General features: G+C 45.9%; 1 protein-coding gene across 1 annotated transcript in view; it reads left to right on the top strand.

Annotated features, from left to right (window-relative positions):
* The window catches only part of LOC311237835 (zinc finger protein 862-like), a gene marked incomplete at both ends in the record, with an annotated part of 124,630 nt that extends 111,912 nt beyond the window's left edge, over positions 1-12,718 (top strand). The window contains one exon of the mRNA XM_084325812.1: positions 12,694-12,718. Coding sequence (XP_084181938.1) covers positions 12,694-12,718 — 25 coding nt within the window. The remainder of the gene's footprint in view (positions 1-12,693) is intronic.
* Positions 12,719-25,433: the final 12,715 nt, after the last annotated feature.

The following is a 25,433-nucleotide window of genomic DNA, read 5'->3' as shown; positions in this document are numbered from 1 at the left end:
AGAGCCGCTGGCTGTCTCCACATGTGTCGGAGGAAGCATGTGGTGGACTTCAGGGTTCCCTTGTGCCGACCAGTAGGGGGAACATGCGCACAACGACCAGGTAGGGGAGGGGGGGAATTGGCATAACAACTAAATTGGGATGGGGAGAAAAGCATAGAAAATCAGGCGGAGAAAAAGAGGATACATTTTTTTTTTTTTAAAGAACAGTTAGTTCCAACCAAGTAATTTGATTGAACAAGAGACGTTCCATGAGTGCTGATATTCAGTATAAACAGCACTGGGACTTTTGACTATATGTCACTCCACCAAACAGGTGTTCTATTAATAACAGTTAATTAGGCAACGGTTCAAGAGCGCAGTTGTGGAACTATTTGTTGGCGGAGCTAAATAAATAATTGACAAAACCAATAAATCATAATCTGTTTATCGCTTATTACGGTGAACTAATAAAAGGTGACTGTAGAACTGTTGTCTAAAAGCAATATCACACTTGAGTTCGTCTTTTATACTGAACGGCTGTGATTCAGTTGTAGGTATGAGGCCGCAGGCCGTGTACCGAACATGATCTAAACGCTAAAAAGTGTCGAGTGTCGCCATGTTTACGTTGCAAATCTGGATAGTGGATAGTTCACAAGGAATATATTCTTCTTCTATATAATCCTATGTTTTTAGAAACTTTCGAAAGACTGCTTTTAGAATATTAAGAAATAAATGCACAAACATGACCACCATCTAAATCAGATTATTATTTAAAAACTGTCATCAGAAAACCTCAATAATCATTTTAAATTATGGAAGCAAATTAAGTCACTGTCCTATTCCAGTCTTTCTTCTGCCTCTCCACATTACGAAGGGTTAACCCTTTCACTGCCACACTACATAAGGTTAACCCTTTCACTACCACACTACAGAAGGTTAACCCTTTCACTACCACAATACAGAAGGTGAACCCTTTCACTACCACACCACAGAAGGTTAACCTGAACGTTTAACCTTCAGCAGTGTGGCAGTGAAAGGGTTAATACGCATTTTGCATCAGCTGGCCGCATATTGAGTGGATCCACACCGGGTTCTCATTATGTTAAGTCCACCACTGTGGCACCTCAAGCTGGGTCATTAGACGCCTCTTCTGCTTTTAGTCCTATTTTAAAAGAAGATACCATGTAATGCTCTAAAAGCCATTGATCCCAAAACGTCCCCAGGACCAGACGACTTAGAGCCCTTCCTATTAAAGGCTGCAGCTGAATTTATTGCTGAGCCTATAGCATACATCTTCAACTGCAGTCAAAGTCCATCCCAAAACTACAGAGGCCTACGTGCTTCCCTTATTAAAGCGTGGAGAACAATTACCACCCTATCTCCAAGCTTCCTATCCTGGCTAAATTATCGGAGGCCCAAGTAAACTGTCAACTAAAACCATTTCTGGTGGATCACGCAGGTTTTAGAGCAGGGCACAGCATTGTTACAACAACTATGCTGGTATCAAATTATATTTTCAATGCCCTGGACACAAAGCAACCCTGTTGCTTTATTTGTTGATTTGTCAAAAGCTTTTCAATCTGTAGAGTAGACCAGTGGTTCCCAAAGTCGGGGTCGCGACCCAAAGGTGGGCCGCGAGCAGCCACGGATGGGCCGCGAGATGATTAAAAAAAAATAAAAAATTTATTTTTTTATTTTTTTATTTTAATTTTTTTTGTCAGGCCACTGAACTTAGAAGCAGGCCAGGACAGTGTTTCTAGTTGTATTCTAAAATTCTATTCTATTGTATTCTAAAATGTGACTATGGTTTTATATTAACTTAATAAATAAACAAAAACGAAAAATCTACTTATTTCAACGAACATTTCAAACTAAATAACAGATTATGCACATAAAACGTTGAAAACAACCGAAGCAACAATAGTATTTTAATGAGGAATATTATTATTATCATTATTATTTTGCAACAAGTTAGCCCTCTCATAAATAGCACATATAAATGAATAACTAACTTGAACTAACTTAATAGGATTGAAGTGATATTTGGCTTAAAAAATCGGTCGCCTGACAAAAAAAAAAAAAAAAAAAAAAGCCAGACGATGTGCATTGGGCCGCGGCTCTCTGACGCCTTATTTTCTGGGCCCCGGCCTGAAAAGTTTGGGAACCCCTGGAGTAGACCATGGGCTATTGCTAAATAAGTGTTAGTGGAGTAGGGTAATTATCTAACATATCGCACACAATCTGAGCAATAAATCAGAATTGAGCACTACTAAGGCATGCAGTGTGAACGTAGCATGAGTTCTCAATTCTGATTTATTGCTCAGATCTTGTTTGGCTGTTCACATTATTTATTTTGGCCAATATCAGATTCCAGTGTGACACGGGGACAACGAGGAGACAGTGACGCCACAATAACTCGACCAACCAACAAGCAATAAATACTGAAACCAATTAACAATCACAACAGCTGGGGAACATAGAACCAAACAATAATCAAAACAACAGGAAGATGAACTAGGCGATACAAAACACAGGAAAGAATATCAAACACAAGAACAACCTAAACAGACAACACTTGTAACAAATAACCTACTTGTAACAATAGTATATTTCTAATGCAATCAGATAGCATCTTAACTTGATTGATTGATTGATTGAAAACTTTATTAACAGATTGCAGAATGGGTACAGTACAGTACAGCTCAATACATACAATTGTTAAGGGGATGCAGACCAGAGAAAGACTTTCATCTTGTTTACATCAGGGTCCCCCATTTTCGATTAATTGTAACATATATGACATACAGATAGACAGTACTGCTACATCTATACATTTATGACATACCAGATTTGCAAATACAGTACTGTTTGTGATACGAAAAGAGTCCAGAGAAAAAGTACATACATTTGACGTAGAAACTGTACATTGGAGGAGGTTGGGTAGGTGGGGGGGGGGGTACTGTACATTGGAGGTGGTTGGGTGGGTGGGGGGGAGGTTGGGTAGGAGGGGTGGGTGGGGGACACTGTACAACTGTACAAGCAAAACTGTACATTGGAATATTGACAAGACCATACTTGGAAACGTTTACTGTACATTGGAGGGGGTTGTGTTAGGACATTTACAGGGGCCAGTTTCGAATTGCAGTCTCCCGTAGGTGTTTTTTGAGAGTGTTTTTGAAAGTGGGTAGTGATTCACATTCCTTTACAGATTTGGGTAGGGCGTTCCACATTGATGTGGCATAATTGGGAAACGTGTTTAGTCCCTTGTTTGAGCCGAATCTGGGTTTAACATGATTTGTGGAGCTCCCTCTGGTGTTGTGATCGTGGTATTCACTGACCTTTGGGAAGTATTTTGACATGTACATGGGTACCTTGGTCGTGTAGTGTATCTTGTAGACCAGGCCCATTGCAAGTTGCTGTACTCTGTCGTCTACTCTAAGCCATCCTAGGTTGTCAAAGTGGGCAGGGGTGAGGTGGGTTCTAGGAGTAAGGTCAAGCAGTAGTCTGACCAGTTTGTTTTGAGATGTTTGTAATTTTGTTTTTAGCGCCTTTGAGGTGCTTTGGTACCATGAGGTGCAAGCATAGTCATAGTACCCTTGAATGAGTGCTCCTGCCAGAGTCTTCAGGGTATTCTTGTTTACCAGTGAGGAGATCCGGTACAAGAATCGAGTTCGTTGGTTGACTTTTTTTATTACATTGGATGCCATTTTGTCACAGGAAAGATTTGCCTCTAGGATGGAACCCAGGTAGGCAATATCTTCTTTCCTTGTGACAATATTGTCACCCACTGTAAATGAGAAGCCGTCGGTCTTGCTGAGTTTGTTATTTGAACCGAAGAGAATGGACTCTGTTTTGCCCATGTGTAATGATAGTTTGTTATCAGCGAGCCATATGCAGATTTTGCCTAGTTCTGAGCTGAGGGTTTTTTCAACCTGTAACTTGTTCTTGTCAGAGACCAGCAGGGCTGAGTCGTCCGCAAACAGGAACAAGTTGCAGTCACAAGCTGACGACATGTCATTTGCATAAATTAGGAACAGTAGCGGACCTAGTATGCTTCCTTGTGGAACACCACAGCTTACTGACTGCATTAACTGCAGGTGAGCACCATATGGAGCCATGACCCCACCATCAACCGCCTGTGTGGGGCAGTAACTCATATTGTTTCTAATGTCAATGTAGGGTTGCCTCTCCCAACCTTGGGCAGGTCTGGGAGTGTAACAGAAATTCAATCGGTAATCAAAGTGGCACGGCGATTTAAACACATCGCGGCCAAACTTATCCTCTGTGACAAGGAGCGATAATACAAAACAAGTAGGTATACTCACGGACAGTTTCAGTGATCGACTGACGGTCTTTGTGTGACACAGGAGAGAATATAATGGGACATTTAACGAGTCACACCAGTTACCAATGAGTTTAATTAGGACCGGTAGACAGGGCAATTACCCACCAGGTAACGCTAGAAGTTCGCTCCCTGAGGAGAGCGAACCCCAAAACGTTACACCACTGACCACCTCCATCACATCTGAGTGACTCCAGCCAATGCAGAATTGTGATGAATGTCAATCTAGAGTGATGTAAAAGTCACAGGAATTCTGATGACCTGTCACAGGAAAAATCTGACCTGTATCTGTTGTAGGACCACATACTGTATGAAAGTGGCCCAAATCAGAATTGAAAAGATGAGATTCCATGTGAGTTCTGCTAGGGCTGGGCGATATGGAAAAAAATCTTATCGCGATATCGATATGATAATTTTATTTTATTTCTCGATATCGATAATTATCAAATTGTTATAAGTATAAAAAAAAAAAAAAAAAAAAAAAAAATTTAACAACATATGTATGTTTATTTTGCAGCAATTCTTTGTCATTGCCGCCATCTTTAGTGTTACATCCCCTCACACTCCAGTTCTCAGGCTGCAGCTGGTTTAAAAGCTAAAGTAAACCGGCTTCTCTGCTGGCTGTGGCTCCAGAGGAGTTGAACAGTTCTGGCTCTGCTAGTTTATTTTCGATCTTTTGGCGCTTTTTTGGTGGACAAACCACCGCACATGTGCACTGTGACTCGTGACTGGAGTCTAGTTCTGCTAGCACACATAGCCTACTGTGTACAGACGGTTTCAAAATGTATTTTAAATTAGAAAGCAAACAAAATAAATGGACAAGAGAAAAAGAAATCTGAATTTGGTCAGTATTGTCATTTGGACAAGCAAAGCCATTACTTTAAGTTGCAGGCAAGAAAGACAAGTCTGTCCACTGTCTCTGGTTTTAAAACTGCCCTGTTGCAGGTAAAAAAAAAAAAAAAAACGATTTTCCGATTTTTTTTTAATTTAGATATTCGATATCGATTATTAAAATATATCGCGATATTTATCGTTATCGTTATATCGCCCAGCCCTAAGTTCTGCTGTTCACACTGTCGTGAAAAGATCAGATCTGAGTCACATACAGTATGAGCAAATAAATCAGATTCGGGCTACTTTTGGCTGCAGTGTGAACGTAGCCTAAGAGGCTAAGGACAGGGAGAAAAGGAGGGAGCAGCTACAAAGGGGGTTACATTATCTAAGTAAAGCCTGTATTATATCATCGGCTCACGCTGCTGACTTCCAGGCAGCTGGTCCCACATATTCAGACCACATCCCCATCATCAGATACAGGCCTCAGTCTGAGATAAGATACTGCGGACAGGAAGCTGTCAAGATAACACCACCATACTGTAATGATGAATGCTGATGTTGCATCATGTAGAATGGGTTGCGTAATCATTAAATTATATTTGTATCTTAGTAATGTTCAATTGGTTTAGTATTTTGTTTGTTTGTTTGTTTGGTAAAAGCACACCATATTTGTCCATTTCCTTCATTCCATTTACATTTAATTTAGCTGATGCTTTTATCCAAAGTGACTTACAAGTTCTGTACAACAAGTCAGCAGGAAGGAAGGTACAACTCTGGCAGCTAAGGGTGAGTAAGATTGTTCGTCAAACAGTGTTGAACTTGAGCGCTACACTCTTGAGTGCATATTAGTATAGACACATTAGCATAGTAGGTATAGTAGGTATAAGCACAGTATATGTCTTTCCAATAAATTCACGTTTAGCAATACCTTGTCTATTTACTTACAATGACACAAAGGGGGAGACACACCTAGTCAATAATGGGGGAAGCATTATGTGGTCCAACAGTCGCAGACAGTCAAGTCCTTCAAGTTTATTGTTTATTGTTGTGTATTGTTTATTGTGGATCCCCATTAGTGGTCCAGGCATACAAATATAATATTAAAAACAGAATTATAAGATACAATATTACACATATTGCAAAATGCACCATTACAAAGTGCATATTATAAAATAAAAAAATGACATATCCCAAAATTAAAATCAGTACAGAAGACATCTGTATTAAAATCAGTTTAGAATACGTTTATTATTTTGTAGTAGGGTGGATGTAGTAGAATTCCAGTCAAACTGTGTTTATTGCACTATATACCATGGAGCTCAGAATGGCACAACACCGACAGGTAATATGCATTCACAAATTCTCCTGGCTTCTCTGCCGCTATCCATTTCTATTCAACAAAACCAACGAGACGTATCTGTGGTTTGAAACAGCTGCGTGGACTCAAGGCTCTGAACCAGAGTGATTGAGACAGGCAGCTGTTGATCAAACGAAGAGATAGTCTCGTTGGGACTTCCTGGGAGTAATAAACTGAGTGATTTTTCACCCTAAGTGTTCGAGGCAAATGGTCCAATACAAAGGGACTGCTTTGAGAGACGCCAGACAGTCTCTTCTATACAAAGGGGCAGTTGATCAAAGGGTTTGGACCTAGAATCCACATCGTGACGCAATTCGATGTAAAACGTCACGATAAGGAGTTAGCCAATGAGAGTTGAGAGTAAGTGTCCTCCAATAGGAACACTCGAGGAGAGTTTGGAAAACGCCCGCTTGCCGTAAAACTAGAGGCGGAGCCTAAATTTGATATTAGCAAAGACTCCGTGCTAGTAGAGTCACAACACAACCGAACAAGACCCAGGAAGCAACAAAGAACACACACCCTTTTTCTCCACAACAGACCCAGCAGGAGGAGAAATCGATGCAGCAGAATTGAAGAACGAGACGAGACATGTTTTTAGACAGAGCTTTTTATTGAGAAATTAGTCTGAATTTCTGCAAACATCCGGCATATTGGATGCGTCTTGCAGGTTCATTGCACAATATTTCTTTTTGTAACATCTAATTGAAATCCTTTTTTCATTAAAAAACGGGTTCCTTTTCAAACTGCTCAGATCTCGCTTCATTTCAACGGCCGCGCCGTATTTTCAATCTGGGTAAATAGAAGGCAGTAACCAAGTTAAAACACTGGTTATCTGCATTTAGAACAGAGTGGATCCCAAGAGCTTGTAAACACAACGCAGAAAGAAGTAATAGATAGGGAATTTAAGCTGGGAATTCACTTCAATTGTGGTGCCGTGACAAGAATCGACGCGCTCGTTTTTTTTTTCTTCACAACAAAGAGAAGTTATTATTTTTTTTTTCTTTCTCGCCTCTCTTCGCTTTCTTCACGAACGGTCAAACGAGGAATCAACTGATCAATCGATCCGTCTTCAGGTGACTGGAAGTCGCTAAGAGGTGAGTGTGATGATGAAAATGAGGGCTCTATTCGAACCAGCGGGGGGTTGCTAAAAGTATGACTGTAATTAGATATTAAATGAAATGTTCTGACCAAAGGGTGGTGACTCAAGGCTGTGTGTGATTATGGGTCCTGTAAGCAGGATTTTTAACCACACTGTGCTGTCGTATGCCTTACAGTAAGGGTGTTAAGCACAATTTTGCGTTGTACGTTCTACAGTAGAATTTTAGCACAAGTGAACGAGACGCTGCCCGTGGTCGGAACATTAAAAAGAGGTATGGAAGTATTTAGGAACAATGTCTAGGTTTGTGCTCAGGGTTAAGCAAGGGGAACATGTGCATAGTACGCCTTATAGTATTGGCTTTAGCACATTTGCGTAGTATTTTCTACAGTAGAGATGGAGCATGAATAGAGTCTAGTTTAACCCTGGGCACCGCCGGACGTGTTAAATTTAAACAACGATAGGCTGTAACATTAGAATAGTGCTTGAGGTAGACTCGTATGTTGCAAGCTATGCTGTAACATAGGACTCGTATGTTGCAAGCTATGCTGTAACATAGGACTCGTATGTTGCAGCGATAGGCTGTAAACATTAGAATAGTACTTAAGGTGGACTCGTATGTTGCAAGCTATGGTTAAACAATTACTAGTGTATGATGTTTGTGTATGAGTGAAAGGACTTATGGTTAGGTTTAACATGTGTGAAGTATATAGATTAAATCTGTAAAGTGGCACTTATAATATGACTGAGAACGGTTTTTAATATTGAATCGGGTACACACGCGACGTCCAAAGTGCACACACGCAACGGCAAATGCGCCACCCAACTTCGTGGTGGGGGGCGCGTGCGTGTCGTAGCGCGCAACATGCTACAAACGATAGCTCGTTGTGGCTCGCCTGGGACGGTTTAATACTGGGGCGATAGGGGTTTAATACTGTATGTTGTGATTGAGGCGATATTGCAGTATAACTGAATGGTCGTTTGTGATGAATGAGCTGGGTGAGTTGCAGTGTGGGCTACTGTTTGAGTATTGGCTGAAAGTTTGAATGTATGCAGGATGCATGGTGAATGAGTGAACTCCGCTTCGGAGTGCGCGCATGCGCGCTTGTGAGAAGGGACATTGTGTGTGTGAGGCGAGTGAGACTGAAATTAATTATGATGTGGGTAAGAGACCACTAGATGGCGTCAGAGTACACTGGGGGGCGGTAGAGGCATTGGAACCCCCGTCCTAACCAGCGTGTAATTATGACGTGGGTAAAAGACCACTAGATGGCGTCAAAGTCAACCTTGTGCACTGGGGGGCGGTAGAGGCATTGGAACTCCTGTCCTAACCAGCGTGTCATGTGTGGCTATAAAGCGATCAGATGTGTGTAGTTTTTCTCTCTCTCTCGCTCTCTCTCTTTCTCTTTTTCTTTCTTTCTCTCTCTTTCTCTCTCTCTCTCTTTTTCTCTCTCTCTCTCTCTCACTCTCTCTCTTTTTCTCTCTCTCTTTCTTTCTATCTCTCTCTCTCTTTCTCCCACACGTGCCATTTTCTTTCCCCCCCCCCCCCCCCCCCCCCCCTCCCTTTCCCCTTCCTCTTCCTCTTCCTCCCTCTTTTTTTCTAGCCCCTCCTCTCTTTTGCCCCTCCTCTTCCTTTGCCCCTCCTCTTCCTCTTGCCCCTCCTCTTCCTTTGCCCCTCCTCTTCCTCTTGCCCCTCCTCTTCCTCTTGCCCCTCCTCTTCCTCTTGCCCCTCCTCTTCCTCTTGCCCCTCCTCTTCCTCTTGCCCCTCCTCTTCCTCTCTTTTGCCCCTCCTCTTCCTCTTGCCCCTCCTCTTCCTCTTGCCCCTCCTCTTCCTCTCTCTTGCCCCTCCTCTTCCTCTTGCCCCTCCTCTTCCTCTTGCCCCTCCTCTTCCTCTTGCCCCTCCTCTTCCTCTTGCCCCTCCTCTTCCTCTTGCCCCTCCTCTTCCTCTTGCCCCTCCTCTTCCTCTTGCCCCTCCTCTTCCTCTTGCCCCTCCTCCTCTTACCCCCCTCCCCTTCCTCCTCCTCCCCTTCCTCCTCCTCCCTTTAGCCCCTCCTTTTCCTCTTCTCTCTACCCCCTCCCCTTCCTCTCCTCTCTTCCTCCTCCTCTCTCCTTTCTCCTTTCCTTCCTTTCCTCCACTTCCTTTCCTCCTCTTTCCTCTCTCCTCTCCTTCCTCTCCTCCCCTCTCCTCTCCTTCCTCTCCTCTCTCCTCGTCTTCCTCTCTCACTCCCTCTTTTCTCTTTTTCTAGCTATCTTGCTGTTCTCTCTCTCTCCCTTCTTCTCCATAGGAGACATGGGGGCAGTGCAGGGTATGATGAATGTGTTTTATGGTGTGGAGCAGGTCTGTTCGGGACTGCGAAACCCAAACCAACCCCCCCCCCTCCCCCACTTCCCTGCTGTTCCTTTGAACCCCCCCCCCCCCCCCCCCCCCACTTCCCTGCTGTTCCTTTGAACCCCCCCTTCTCTTGATTTTCCTTTGAAACCCCCCCACTTCCCTGCTGTTCCTTTGAACCCCCCCCCCCCCCCCCCCCCCCCCACTTCCCTGCTGTTCCTTTGAACCCCCCCCCCCCCCCCACTTTCCTGATGATCCTTCAAACCCCCCCTCCTTTTCTCTTGCCCCCCCCCCCCCCCCCCCCCCCCCCCCCTGCTCCATCCTGTGCCCCACTTGCTGTGCCTCTCTCCACCCTCCCCCCTCTTCCGTCTGTAGACCGACATGGAGTTACATGTGTTCCCTCTGGCCTGGTTCTCTCTTGGCCGGTGGGCGGCTACGTTGCGGCCTTTTCTACATGTCCTGGTGTTGTGTTTAGGTTGGGGTCTTCATGTCAGTAGACTGAGGGTATGTTCGGTTATAAAGTTGTGTTGTTGTTTGTGGGGATTGCAGGACATATTAGGATACGCGCCGGTGACGGAGGGAGGAAGAGGAGGACGGAACAGACAAACATGGTTCCTGGTTTGGGAGACAGTAGTAGACGGGTGCTTCGGGGGGGTGCCGTGGCAATGATTTGGTTATGTGTATTGATCGGTACTATAATGTATGATCCATATCTGCGACCTGAACAGCCAGAGGTGGTGGTAGTGGGTAGGAGGTCGCAGCCAGACCATCACGGTAATCTGTTTTTGGGGATGGCGAGGACTGTGGCTAAGGTAGCCAATAGGTCGGATTGTTATGTGTGTGGCTTAGCCCCGCTAGCAGGCGACGCAGGTCTTCCCTTGATTGCACACCCCTTAACGAAGTGTCATGCCAATGTGTTGAGGGACGAGCCTCTGCTCGGCCTATGCGACGGGGTGGGTCATGATAGGATGTTGAGGTATTTGGGCCGGGAACAGGGGTCGAATAAGGCAGTGGGTTATGGGGGTCTTAAGGACACTAGCCCCATTCCGGTGGCGTTTAGGGCGGCTGGGTTTGAGATGTGCGTAGAGGGGAAGTCAGGTGGTAGGGACGTGGGATATTTGGACGGTTGCAAGGGTGAGAGTGGAATATGGGGTAAGAATTCGGAGGCGCCGGCCCCTAGGGGGGCGTTTTGGATTTGTGGTGAGTATGCTTACGCAGCGTTGCCTATTAAGTGGAGGGGTAGGTGTGCGTTGGGGTATTTGGTGCCAGCTATGAGGGTGTCAGATGTTTTGCCGACGATTCCCAAGTCAAGGCGCAGGAGGTTTATAGATGCGGACCACTTTTTCAGGGTGGCGTTTCCCTGGTGGGGAACGTATGCAAACATGGGTGAACTAGACCATCTAGCTCGCGTGTTTGAGGATATGACGGCTACGACCGCCAGAGGTATGGCCCTGGAGGCTCAAGAGTTACGGTCCTTAAGGCTGATGGAGCTGCAGTCGAGGACGGGTTTGGACTTCCTGTTGGCGAGTTCAGGGGGCACGTGTGCATTGATTGGTCAGGAATGCTGCACATTTATCCCCGAAAATGATATAGGCGGCATACAGGAAGTTATAGAGCATTTGAAGAATATTACTAGGGAGATGCAGCCCACGCAGGAGGACTCGTGGGAGGGCTGGGGCCAAAGTTGGTTAGGTTACATAGGATGGACAATTGCTAAGTATTTGCTGTGTGCTGTGGTGATGTTTGCGGTTATAGTAGTTTGTGTGAATGTTATCAGGGTGTGTGTGACGTACGTGTTCAAGACTCTCGGCGCGGCTGGTTCTGCGTCTGGGGACCCACACCGCTCGGTTGCGCCTGCGTATGCAATGATGGTGATGAAGGTTGGCGCGGAGGGTGGCAGGGTAGGTGTGGGCGTTCCGATAAAGCCGTGGTGCCCGGCGTCCGCGCTGGCGACTATTCTCTGATCTGGGTGGTGGACATTCAGGGTTGGGGAGTGGGAGGGCCGGGGCGTGCGTGTGGGTGTGAGGCGGGGGACGTTCCTGGACGACCGTGCGTTGCAATTGACGGGATAGGATTGTGTGTACAATTGTGTTTTTTTTTCCCCATAGTAGGTACGTTTGGAGGGCTGTGTGATGTGGGGCGGTGTGCCCGGGGTTCGGTGTTGGGTCTGGTCGGCTATGCATGGCCGTCCGGCAGGGCACTGGACTCTGGGGATACTGGCCTGAAGCACGGGAGAGGTTGCCGGGATGCTGTCTGCTGTGTACCTGTGGTGAGGTGGGTTTAGGCCACTGTGGAGGGGCTGTTAGGGTCTCTTCAGTAAACAGGGTCGACACCTCACGGCGTGCGTGGCGCGGCGTCTGTGGCATTCTTTAGATTACCTCTGGGGGACACGTGTCTGGGTGACAGGTGTCCCCTGGGGGGTGTGGTACTGAATAATGAAAAAGAATGTAAAAAATGAATGTAACTATATTAATCAAGATGTTTTGGTTTTCCGAGGAGTATCAGAATTGGAGCAGGATCAAGCGGAAGTAAAGGAGAGCGGAGATTCAACAAAAAATAGGAACCCAGTGTGTTGACAGAGATCGAACGAGATAAGCTGTATCGTTATATCGTTATTTTCAAACAGATCACACTGTGTCTTGCTAAATATATTAGTATAGTGTTGCCCGACATTTCCAATGCATAACGAATAGTGGAGATAACAGGGAAATGCCACTGTATTAAGTCTGGATGTTTTTTGCTTTCTTTCCATACAGGTGCTCGACTGGACAGGAGCTCTGAACGATTTCCATAACCATCTGGGGAAACGGGCCGGCTGTAATGAGCCTTGGTATAAGTATGAATGATAAGCCAGTTATCAATCCTTGTCTGCACAGTAAAATGTTGACAGTGTGAGTGTTTTAACTCAAGTAAGTAGAAATAGTGGAAGACAGAGAAACTTGTTTTTTCAAACGGTATTACAGGAGCGTTTGAAGTGGAATGAATGACAGTAACATAGGAAGTTCACCTTAGTGGAACATAGATAGGAACAACTGGAGCGGTAAATGCAATATTATTAACAATAGAATAACAACAACAACAATATGCAAAAGGGGCTTAGTGATCGGGCCATTGGGGGGAGTAGGCCGAGAGCCTCTGCAGACATTTCCCAGATAGACTTTACCAGTGATAATGATCTGATCGATATGGACTTCTCTCATGTGACCAGTACGACAAAAGGACTGGCAATGTTGACTTTGGTTCCAATACAGGGGAGTGAACCAGTGACGACGGTGTTACTCCAACCAGAACCGATTCAAGCTGGAGTGTCCATTGCAGGCGACTGCAGTTTAACCAAGGTACAGAAAAAGAGACTGAGGAGGGCGGCGTTGTTACAGCGGTCCCGTGAAATCCACTCTGGCCGGATGGCTGGAACTGAGACCGACAGCAGGTATGGAATACACGACCCATGTCCAACCTGCCCTCAGCACCGAAGCCAAGATGAGAGGCGGGAAGAAACACATTCCATTCGGAGGACACAACGACTTTGTGGTCAAACCCAAACACATGGTGATGGAGAACCCCTCCCCCATCAGGCCGTTCCAGTACATGTGTGCTCCAGACAGCGAGCAGACCCTCCTCGCCGCCCCGGCCCAGTTCCTGCTGGAGACCTTTCTGCAGAGCTGCTGCCACAGGCTGTTCCCCAAAGCCGTCCGGAACAGAACCAACCCTGTGCTGTCCATCGACAGCTACCTCAACATCGGCCCAGCCCAGTGATGGGAAGTCAAACCGCCGGTGCTGAGATGGGGGAAGAGGCAGCATCCTATAGACAACGGAGAGCGTTTGTGACAGCGTTCGAACAACACGAGGCAGTTCATCGAGATCTGATGAAGATACAGCTGGAGATTGGTCAAGCCGCACACGAGATTCAGAGATTGGGACGAGAACTGGCAAGAAAGGCTGCGCTACTAGAAGCGACAGCTGTTGAGATCATGCTTCAGGCGTCTGACCTAGGCCGCCGTGATCAAAGAGTGCCCTGTGCTCCGTTGCCCGGACAGGGAACTGGGCCGCGACACAAAGGGTGGCAACCACGACCAAAAGGAGACAGAGGCCGGAATCCGATTGGATTCCCGGTGCGGAAGGTGGTGTGTTGGACGTGTGGGGAGACTGGTCATATCTCACGGGGGTGTGCGAACAATGGCCCGGCTAGCTCAGTCGGAAGAGAATGAGACTGATTAAAATAAGGATAGAGATGAGGATACATAGATAAGGTTTGATTAGGTGTGCGAGTTACTAAAATGGTTTGGAAGACTAACCAGGGTAAGTTGGGGCTATAGAGGGATGACGTAACTGAATATTGCATGAGCTAATCAAACTAACAAAATTAATGGTTTTAGACAGGAACAATGGAACATTTAATGTTAGACAGAGTTGGAAACAAAGGACTATTTAATTTTGTTGCAGGGGTATTTATGCCTCTAGATGATAGTTAATTCTGTTGGATGAGTGTGTAGCATTTAGGCACTCACAATTTTTTTGTTTATTTACAATTTTCTTTGTTTTTGTTTGACTATATTTTTTAGGAACTGGCTGGCTGGGAGGGATCTCTCGCTGGTCAGGGATAGCAGGTGGTGGTGACACAGCGAGACTGGTAGGAAGTCTGATATAATGAGCTGGAAACTGAGAATGGACGGGAGCTGGTTCATGGTTTGTTTTCCGCTCATTAAGAGTCCAGATGTAGAATCTGGGGGGTTGTGTCACATGTTGGGTTATGTTAAGTGTTGGGGAAACATATTTCTCTGTCTATAGAAAGCTCTGTAGGTTTCTGGTCGCAAATTGGCCAGATAGTGTTCATGTAGGGTGCAGACATGTGAATTTGATGATTGACTTATGGGAGGCTCTGCACCGGCTTGTTGAAAGCTGGCGGAGTGTGTGTGATGAGTGTTTAAAGAGACTGTGGTTTGTTGACCATGCACATAGGTTCTGTTGGTGATTGGCCTCGTCTAGAGCTGGCTGTCCGGACCGAGGAGCTGTCGGGAAACAAGGTATTGATAGTGAAATAATGAATATTCCACTTTTAAGGGTGTGGATGGTTGTGTTGAGCTTGAGATATTTGATCTAGTAAAACAGTACAGCACAGATAAGAAATGAGACAAAGGTGATTTGATTGGATGCTAACGTAAGAAGCTGTAAAATACATAGATAAATGATTTGGAGAATTATGTATTGTCAAAATGCGGAACAGTAGAGAATGTATCTGCGAAAATAAATGTTTCCAATCTATTATGTGTTTTGTAAATAATAATAAGAAAACGGTCAAAAACGAGTTAAAAATAAGCTGGTAATGATCTGTCAACACACAGGACTGATTTGGTTGAACGCTCTCCCTCTAGTATGGTTTACTTGTCGTTCGTGCGAACTTCGCGGTCTGCGTTTGACACCGCACGAAATGATGCTAGGTCGCTGCATGGTAGTACCAGGTTTGCGCGCGACAGGCAAAGGTCCGAGTTTGGACATCCTGGACAACGACATGCGTGAGTACGTAAAATACATGTCAGAGATACACAAAAGTATTCTGGTTCATGTCTCCAGTAGACAGGAGCATGAAACCGGGGAGGAGGTGAATAGGCAGACTACACCTCAAATCATACCAGGCGACTACGTTTATGTCAAAGTATTTAGACGCAAGTGGTTTGGCGCGAGACGGGAAGGGCCATACAAAGTCGTTCGAGCCACCGAGAGGGCTTTACAAGTTGAAGGATCGCCTATGTGGTTTCACGTTACTCATTGTGTAAAAGCAACCAATACGGACCAAGAATGGGAACCTGAACCACAAGACCTTGACGGTAAAACCGGGGCGTCGCAACCATTACACGAAGGCGAAGTGAAGGCGGCGCTAACCCCAAACGATGGGGAAGACCCGGATGATTATGGCGAGCCAGACCGAGGGGGCCACGATTGGCCACCAGTAGAAGATGAAGGTTAGGGAGGGGATTAGGCACCCCGAACCTCTAGCCTTCAACAGGCGGCAGTGGGCTCGCAAGAGTCTGGGCGCACGTTAAACACATTCTATAGTGCTGGGGAGAAACTGAAGGCCCTCGTGCGTAACGAGGTATGAAATAACATACCACTGTGGCACCGCCTAGTCGGCCCAGGAAACGTCGCACATAAGTTGGTGTGGGCACTGGGTGGTACGTGGACGACAGTCCACACCTAGGAGCAGGGCGGTGCACCGTAGGGGGCACAGCTCCTGCCATGAACAGGCAAGGCTGGCGAAAACGGTCAATATTTCCATGCCCAGAGCAAGCGGGGTGGGGACAAGACCGTCGGTTTCTAAACTGAGTGGCTGATAGGTACTACGGACAGTCAGCTGCTTGGGGTCCTGACTTGATGACGGACTATGAGGTCGCTATCGACTGGGTCGCCAGCCGGTCAGGAGAGCGTTATGACCCCTGCTTATAGTCACAGATAGCGGGACGGGGACCGTGAGTGACTGGACAGTATGGGCATAAATGCACTTGGCTCAATGTACAGTCAGGCCACGGTAACCTTACTAGCCGATACAGGGTTAGTAGGCGAGCTGTGCTTCTGTGATCAGTGTTTTTGAAAAGAAAATGCTGGGAAGCAGAGGGATGAGGGGTGTCAATTCAGAGGAATCTGAATTGTCTCTCCTAAGATTGGAAAGGGACCCAGCCTTAAACTGCACCTGAAGGTAAGATAAGGGGACTTCTTCTGTTCATGTGAGGAGACCTTAGCCTGGAAGTGGAGGCCTGTATCCTTGGTTGGGTGAGAGGGGGTCCAGTGTAGGCGGCAATGCGGCCCTGAAAAAGCCGGTTTCCCCACACGTGGTATCTCCTGATCCTGGAGGGGAGAGGTGCATCTAAGTAGGGCAAGGAGTGCATCCGAACGGGAGGAGGGTACTCTTAACTGGAAGGAGGTTAAAAGGGTCAAAGCGTTTTTACAGGAACCAGACAGAGGAGAGGATTATGAATTGGAACATAATAACTTCTCCTCTGTGGACATGGAGAAGGTACCAGAAGAGCCAGAGGAACCAGTGCTTAGCACAAGCCCGGAACAAGATACTCGACCACAACGAGTCATCAAGAAGCCTAAACGATATACATAGGCAAAGGAAGGGATAGTGTAACTGATAGGCCTTGGAGAGGGCGTGTACATATTAATTTTTGATTTTTCATTAGCTAAGCTCTCTCCTTTTTTAGAAATGTTTAGATAGTAAATGCAATGTAAGGTCTTTTCTTTCAGAGTGAATTGCACAAAACAGACACATTTGGATAAAAAACACATAAAGTATAGTCTAAACCTGGTAATTGGTACGATCATCTTTTTGTATAAAGGGACGTACCTAGACGGAAGTGAAATTGATATAACTGATAACATTGTATATAACCTGCAAAATGAGTGGAAATTGTTAAACGGTGTGAGTGAATAGAGAACTGTGTAAATAAAAGATGGGTCCATAGTCGGTCAGTAGGGGAGGGAGTAATGTGGGTGTTGAAAGTAAATGATACTAACAAATACGGAAAATGAGTCAGAAGGATTCTGGAAAGGTTTGGCTCTGAGGTAATTAGGTTAAACAGTAAGGTTAAGGTAATTGTAAACAGTTTGTTTGAGGAATTACTAACATGTATCTTGGGGATTATCAATCCCCAAACCGGGGAAACTGTAGTAGAATTCCAGTCAAACTGTGTTTATTGCACTATATACCATGGAGCTCAGAATGGCACAACACCGACAGGTAATATGCATTCACAAATTCTCCTGGCTTCTCTGCCGCTATCCATTTCTATTCAACAAAACCAACGAGACGTATCTGTGGTTTGAAACAGCTGCGTGGACTCAAGGCTCTGAACCAGAGTGATTGAGACAGGCAGCTGTTGATCAAACGAAGAGATAGTCTCGTTGGGACTTCCTGGGAGTAATAAACTGAGTGATTTTTCACCCTAAGTGTTCGAGGCAAATGGTCCAATACAAAGGGACTGCTTTGAGAGACGCCAGACAGTCTCTTCTATACAAAGGGGCAGTTGATCAAAGGGTTTGGACCTAGAATCCACATCGTGACGCAATTCGATGTAAAACGTCACGATAAGGAGTTAGCCAATGAGAGTTGAGAGTAAGTGTCCTCCAATAGGAACACTCGAGGAGAGTTTGGAAAACGCCCGCTTGCCGTAAAACTAGAGGCGGAGCCTAAATTTGATATTAGCAAAGACTCCGTGCTAGTAGAGTCACAACACAACCGAACAAGACCCAGGAAGCAACAAAGAACACACACCCTTTTTCTCCACAACAGACCCAGCAGGAGGAGAAATCGACGCAGCAGAATTGAAGAACGAGACGAGACATGTTTTTAGACAGAGCTTTTTATTGAGAAATTAGTCTGAATTTCTGCAAACATCCGGCATATTGGATGCGTCTTGCAGGTTCATTGCACAATATTTCTTTTTGTAACATCTAATTGAAATCCTTTTTTCATTAAAAAACGGGTTCCTTTTCAAACTGCTCAGATCTCGCTTCATTTCAACGGCCGCGCCGTATTTTCAATCTGGGTAAATAGAAGGCAGTAACCAAGTTAAAACACTGGTTATCTGCATTTAGAACAGAGTGGATCCCAAGAGCTTGTAAACACAACGCAGAAAGAAGTAATAGATAGGGAATTTAAGCTGGGAATTCACTTCATGGATTATACCTACTTTATGAGAGTAGATGTACACTGTCACTAGGTAGTGGGAACGCAGCAGATCTGGGTCCGGCTGAGTCCCCGACTGTAGTGCAGGAGTATTACAGTAGTGCAGGAGTGGAGCTTTAGCAGAGGGAGTGGATGGGGCCTAGGATTTACTAACCTAGGGGTGGTGCGCTGGTCTTTATTGCCCTCCAGGGCGACTTGCAGTAATTCCCCACACACCCACACTTCCCCTAATACTTCCCGCACCCTCCCACACCCGGTGGCAGTAGTGATAGATGATATACTTTCTCCCCAAAGCAGTACCTTTCCTTGCTGATGAGCAGAGACCTGTCCCAATGATGTATAGGCCGTGGGTAAGAAGGGGTTAAACAATAATGAGCATTACCCGGAAAGGAAGGGGTTAAACAGAATGCACATTAACAGACACGCACACAGTGCTCCCATTTGTACGCCTTGTAAGTTATCATGCAATCAATACAAGGCACAATGCATGGCATCTCACACTCTACTGTAATGAAACAGGTCCCCGTAAGGGTTAAGATACTTTTCATTCACCCGTAGGTAGAGAGAGAGAGGGTACTGGCGAGCTCCGCAAGCTATTCGATGGGAAAGATTATTATTATCCACACGTGCTGTCTGCACAACTTAACCGCACAACACAGAGCTCAAATTCGACCGGCAGGTAAATACCGTAGTCAAGTCATGCTTCTTCCAACTCCGCAACATCAGTAAAATAAAACCAATCCTTTCACCCGTCGACCTGGAAACGGTAGTCAATGCATTCATCACTTTACGCCTTGACTACTGCAATGCCCTCTACACCGGCATCTGTCAGGCAGCCATGTCCCGCCTCAAAATGGTCCAGCACTCTGCAGCTAGGTTCCTTACCGGCACCAGAAAGAAAGAGCACATCACACCAGTCCTAGCCTCCCTACACTGGCTCCCAGTCCCACTTAGAATAGACTTCAAAATCCTCCTCCTCACCTTTAAGGCACTATCGGGTGCAGCACCCCTATACATCACCGAGCTCATCACCCCCTACGCAGCACCCAGGTCACTAAGATCCTCCAACCAGGCTCGGCTGGTCCCCCCCCGCACCAGACTCAAAAAGAGAGGCGATCGTTCCTTCAAGGCCGTGGCCCCCAAGCTATGGAACCAGCTTCCCCTGGAGATCCGATCTGCCCCCTCGCTGGAGACATTTAAGGCCCGTCTAAAAACCCACTTCTATTCCCTGGCCTTCAATAAACCCTGATTCTCCCACACCCTAACTCACACACTCCCATGTAATTTTATCCTGCCCCCTCCCTCTTGTATCTCTTCTTATGCTCCTCTGTCCCCTGTGTGCTACTGTACTTTGTGTTCCCCTATCCGTGTGTTGTCCTACTGTCCTATTCTCTGAATGTACTGTCTTGTCCTGCTGTGCCTTTTTGTATTTTTGTATTTGTGTATTTTATATTAGGACATTGATTTTAAGCTTTGATTGTACAGCACTTTGGTTGGCTCTTGTGCTTTTAAATGTGCTATATAAATAAATTACTTGACTTGACTTTAACACATGTAACCAGAAAATACAGTGGGCCCACAGTTGAAACAAAAAGCCTATCTAAGCCGGCATTCCCCAAAATAACAAACGTCGGGGCGCCCCTAATCACTGGTACAGTACACGTGCCAGTTCAAAGTATCTATTCTCTTCGCCCTTAGCGGGCCCGCTCTCGAAAAGGAGAATGTTCGCCGATAAAGTTCCAGTGCTCTGAGCGCTCACAGTACCTGGCTTGAGTGTACCAACCAAGTGCCGGCCTGCTCTCACACCGAACGTCTGCGTGGTGAGATGGCCGTCGAACGGTCCCGTGCTTGTCACCTGTGACAGTAAGAGGCAGGCTGGGTTGACGTTAGGCAGGTGACGGCTGGAGGTGGGTGTAGTCCGGCGATGTCTGTTGCGGCGTCCGCTGCGGGGCTGGGAGAGGTGGAGCGACGTGCGAGCTAACTGTGCTACTAGGCCTATACTGAAGCTAAGCCGTGGGTCTGCGCGACCCCCTAGCCTTCCGCCTATACTTTAGCTAAAACGCAGCACGTGCGGTATCCACAGCACTCTCCGGCAGTAGAACGTCTTCTTCTTTGTTCAAAACGTACCCTAAGCACTAACTGGGAAGCTAAACTATCGCATACAACATTACTAACCCGCCCCGTGACGGGGGTCATATTTCGCGTGTCCTTAGTGTCTAGAGCTCCGGCTCTACGCGTCCGCTTGCTTCTGTGGAAAAACGATGAAGAGGAAGTCCCGCTGTAAGAGTTCCACCTTCACCCAGCCACTTCTTCACCTGTTGTCTCCCCTGCCCAACGTCGCACCAGCTCCCCCTGGCGGCAGTCCAGTATCATGTCCCACTATTAAATGTCAATGCTAGGAGGTGGAGAATCAGACGGGTCAGTGAGTTTACACAACGTTATCCTGAACACAGCAGTGAGCACAGTAGAGTACAAGGAATTAGGTTATACACATTGAATTATTGTTAGACATATTCAGGTGTCTACAACTTACAATGACACAAAGGGGGAGACACACCTAGTCAATGGGGGAAGCATTATGTGGTCCAACAGTCACAGACAGTCAAGTCCTTCAAGTTTATTGTTTATTGTTGTGTATTGTTTATTGTGGATCCCCATTAGTCTTCACCATCTTCCTGAGGTCCAGGCATACAAATATAATATTAAAAACAGAATTATAAGATACAATATTACACATATTGCAAAATACATGTAGCACTTGTGTTAATACCAGTAACAGCTGTTTGCCACGGGCACAGTTCTAGGTTCGAATGCGACAAGGAGTAATATACACAATTAAAGGAATAGTAGACCAGAGGCAGAGTTATAACAATAACCGGTGTTTTAATTAAAAGCGCGCTAGATAAACAGTAATAATCTGTAAAGTATAACTTATGCTTTGAAGGATCCCTTTTAGATTAGGTCAGTAACCTCTCCTTGCGGGAGGGTTAGGTCGATATCAAGGCCTAGGTCGATTGGATCAACACATTGGGGTTCGTTCAGACGTCTCTGAGGTTATCATCGGTAACCCTATATTAGTTTATCAGGGAATGCAAATACCTTATTAGGTGAATTGGCCCTTTAAACTCTTTAAACCAGGAAGTGATTCGGCGATACTCGATGTGTCATCTAGAATGGTCTATTATGACATCACCCCAACCGGTGTAGAAGGTTCTATGTTCTAGAAGGTTCTATGTTCTAGAAGGTTCTATTATAACATCATACAATGGTAGCATTATAGGAGAATATCTGTATCCATATATCGAGTTAAATCAATTCAAATACAAAATACAATATCAAAATAACATAAGGTGAACGGGATTGCCTCCCTTGGAAGTCCTTGTAGTCTCGTTCAGTTCAATCCTACCGGACTAGTGGGGTAGCAATAGTTGAGCACTAGTTGAGCATCATGGGTATTCACATCAGGCTGGCATTAGTCTTATCAAATGCTCCGGGGTTGGCTCGCCATCGGGTATCTATCCAGCTGAGCACGCTTGGTGATGGGTGGTCTGGACTGCTCCGGGATGCTGGTGGAGACTTGCGGCTTCCAGTCGGTTGGTTAGTCCGGTCCGTCTGGGGGATGTTGCTGGTCCAGTGGTCGAGGAGAAAGAGGCTGGCTGCTTGAGAGCTGGCTCTATATATTGGAAGCCAAGATGTTCCGGAACGTTCTATATGACATCATAGGATGACATCACAAAGGTTCCAGAACCTTCAAATCATGACATCATACGCTATATACAGGAAGTGGGACCTCATGGTAAAACAGGAAGTGGTAGCCAGAGATAAACAGGAACTATTTATGTAATTGATAATTATGAATCTGAACCCGGGGTTACATTCTCCCCTTCTATCCTAATGCACGTCCCTGTGCATATTATCCCAGGACTACATTATCACAATCCTATGGGGTTTTGGGGAGTCTGGGCCTAGAATGTTTTACTGTCTAGAAAGTTCTTACCTACTAACATTAACTATTTATGTTCCTATGCTAGTTATGAATCTGAACCCGGGGTTACATTCTCCCCTTCTATCCTAATGCACGTCCCTGTGCATATTATCCCAGGACTACATTATCACAATCCTATGGGGTTCTGGGGAGTCAGAGTCACCTAACGAGTCTGTCATTACTGAGCTTAGACTCTGTAATATTGAATATCGTCACTAGTGGGTTTCCTAGTCGGTGATAAGTCAGGGTTTTTGGAGGTTCCCTATGTCTTGTCGACCTTCTTGGCTGTTCCACATCGTTGTGGACATTCCCCGGTCCATCGGGTTCGGTCTCCAGTTCATTCATGTTAGTATTGTTCTCCTCTGAACTCATAACTGGTAAGGTCTGGTCGGGTAGGTTGTCCTCTTCTGGATCCATATCAGGTAAGGGATCTTCCCGATCCGCTGTATCTGGAGCTCCCTCCGGAATAATGACTCCGTCTGAGGGGTCTTGCTCGACAGTGGACACTGGAAAGAGTCGTGTTTCCACCACTAGACCTCCCTGGTCATAGTGATAAGGGAGATCAAGATAGTCATCATCTGGGTCCTCTCCCTCCGATTCATTCAAGCTTTCTTCTCTTGGGCTCTGTCGAGTTCTTGGTCGCTTAGCTTTGTCCTTTACAGGAGGTCCATCTTCCACAGGGGTAGTAGGAAGGAAGCCGCAAGGTAGCAGTAGGTCTCTGTGGAGCGTTCGTAGTGGGCCATCTCTGGTTTCAGGTCGCACTACATAGACTGGGACATGTCCAGTGTGTTTCACTACAATATAGATATCTGCTTCCCACCGGTCTGCTAGCTTGTGCTTTCCTCTGAGGCGGACGTTCTTGACGAGAACCCTGTCCCCTTCCTGCAGGGTAGACTCAACAACTCGTTTGTCGAACCTGGCTTTGTTGCGGTCCGCCGTCTTCTGTGCATTTTCTGTAGCTACTCTGTAACTTGCTTCAAGGTGCGATCTCAAACTGCGGACGTACTGCGAGTGTGAGCCTGGCTTGTAAAGTGCATATTATAAAATAAAAAATGACATATCCCAAAATTAAAATCAGTACAGAAGAAATCTGTATTAAAATCAGTTTAGAATACGTTTATTATTTTCCTTGATGTACTTAAATCTGTATATACTTGGTGTTGTGAGATTTTGTGGAAGCCTGTTCCAGTATATTATAGCTCTATAATGCATTCGTTTTTGGCAGAGATAGCGTAAACCGACATTTCAGCAAGTGACCCCTTTGTATTTACTTGTTGTCTTAGCCTTATCTTAGCCTACACTAAATCTCTATATTCAGTACATCTGTATGTAATACATCTCTCAAAGTATACAAGTAACAGCATTAACCAGAGCTTATCTGTGAAGTAGCTGGCGTAGGTCTATCTTACCCAAGGTTGTGTACATGTTATCACCCTTTTAACCGTCTGTGTCATCAAAGGAAAGTAGAGAAGCTAATATTGAGTCAGAACTCACTGCCTTCACATGATGGAGTTGGAGATAGAGGAGGAGGGGATATCTATCCTCCTTTGAACTACTGCAAACTAAGCTGTAGATAGCAGACGTGTAGCCCGACTACAGATGGGTATAGCTGAGGTTAGAGAGCGCTGCACCCTGCGAGAGGGCTGCAGTCACACATCTGGGTCTTCTACTGATTGTTTTTATTGGAGGAACGTGGAGAAGAGAACTTCTATGAAATCAAAGTGAAGGGTGATGTTCATACCCGGAGGAGGCCACCTCCTGTGTGATCTCCAGATCCATCAGCGAGGAGCACCTGGTGCTGTGGGACACATCTGACCCTTCACCTGAGAACCATGGGCTGCCTGAAGACCTCGAGAAACCACTGGAGATTAGTAATGAGAAAAACCTTTCATCTTGAGATGAGATCCACAATCTCACTCTCACTCAGGGCTGTACAGAGAAGGATGTCGGACCGATGGTCATGTGACACGCCAGTGGACCAATCACAGTGCGCAGCCACACAGATGAAGGAAGTCGCTTACCGTTTCATTTTGGAAGAACAACCACAACAAAGCTTAATGAGAGCATGTCTATTCTAATCCTACTAGGGGTGTGGGTGTCTCCAGACCTCGCCGGTCTACGGCAGAAGGAATAATTTGATGATAGGGTAAATCGTCTACTCTAATAGCTATTATATATGGATGCTGTGGTTCTCCCAGTGTGCTGGCACACTCCATGGGGTTCTTAAGTCTGGAATAAATTTTGCCTCGTTATCCGAGAGTGTCTGATGAAATCATATTAGTATTCTTGTCATGTATGGACCCTTGTCGTGTACAGTATGGATGTTACCCATTATTTAGGAAAGCCATTATTCCCTCATTACTAAGCACCAGGCCATGTGAGCGGCGCGGCGCGTGAGCGGCGCGGGGAGCGGAGCGGGCGGTTTTGACGTGAGCGACGGAGTGGGTTTTAAAATGGGTCGGCGCGACGTCTGGAGCGAGAGTTCTCCTCCGCTCCAATCCACTCCGGGCCGCTCACAGTGGTTTAACACTGATGTAATATACATGTAGTACAATGCCAAAGCAACAGATGGCGATGTACAAACATGAAGGCCATTTTCAACCAATGAGAAGGGTGAACCGTCACACATCCTGTTAGAAAAAGTATATGACGCCATTGTTGTTGTCGTTAGCTTACATGCTAACGTTAATGGCAGCGACCATAGCATTGTGGCTAGGCTAGCTATCATCGCTTAGTAGAGCTATAAACAATGTTATTTAACATTGCAGAATGGGTACAATTACAATACGGCTCAATACAATTGTTAAGGGGCCCAGGGGGTGTAGACT

This window comes from Notolepis coatsorum (genome assembly GCF_963971535.1).
Source record: "Notolepis coatsorum genome assembly, chromosome: 12".
Lineage (NCBI taxonomy): Eukaryota > Metazoa > Chordata > Actinopteri > Aulopiformes > Paralepididae > Notolepis > Notolepis coatsorum.
The sequence above is the reverse complement of the archived record's forward strand: the minus strand, read 5'-3'. Positions and strand labels throughout refer to the sequence as shown.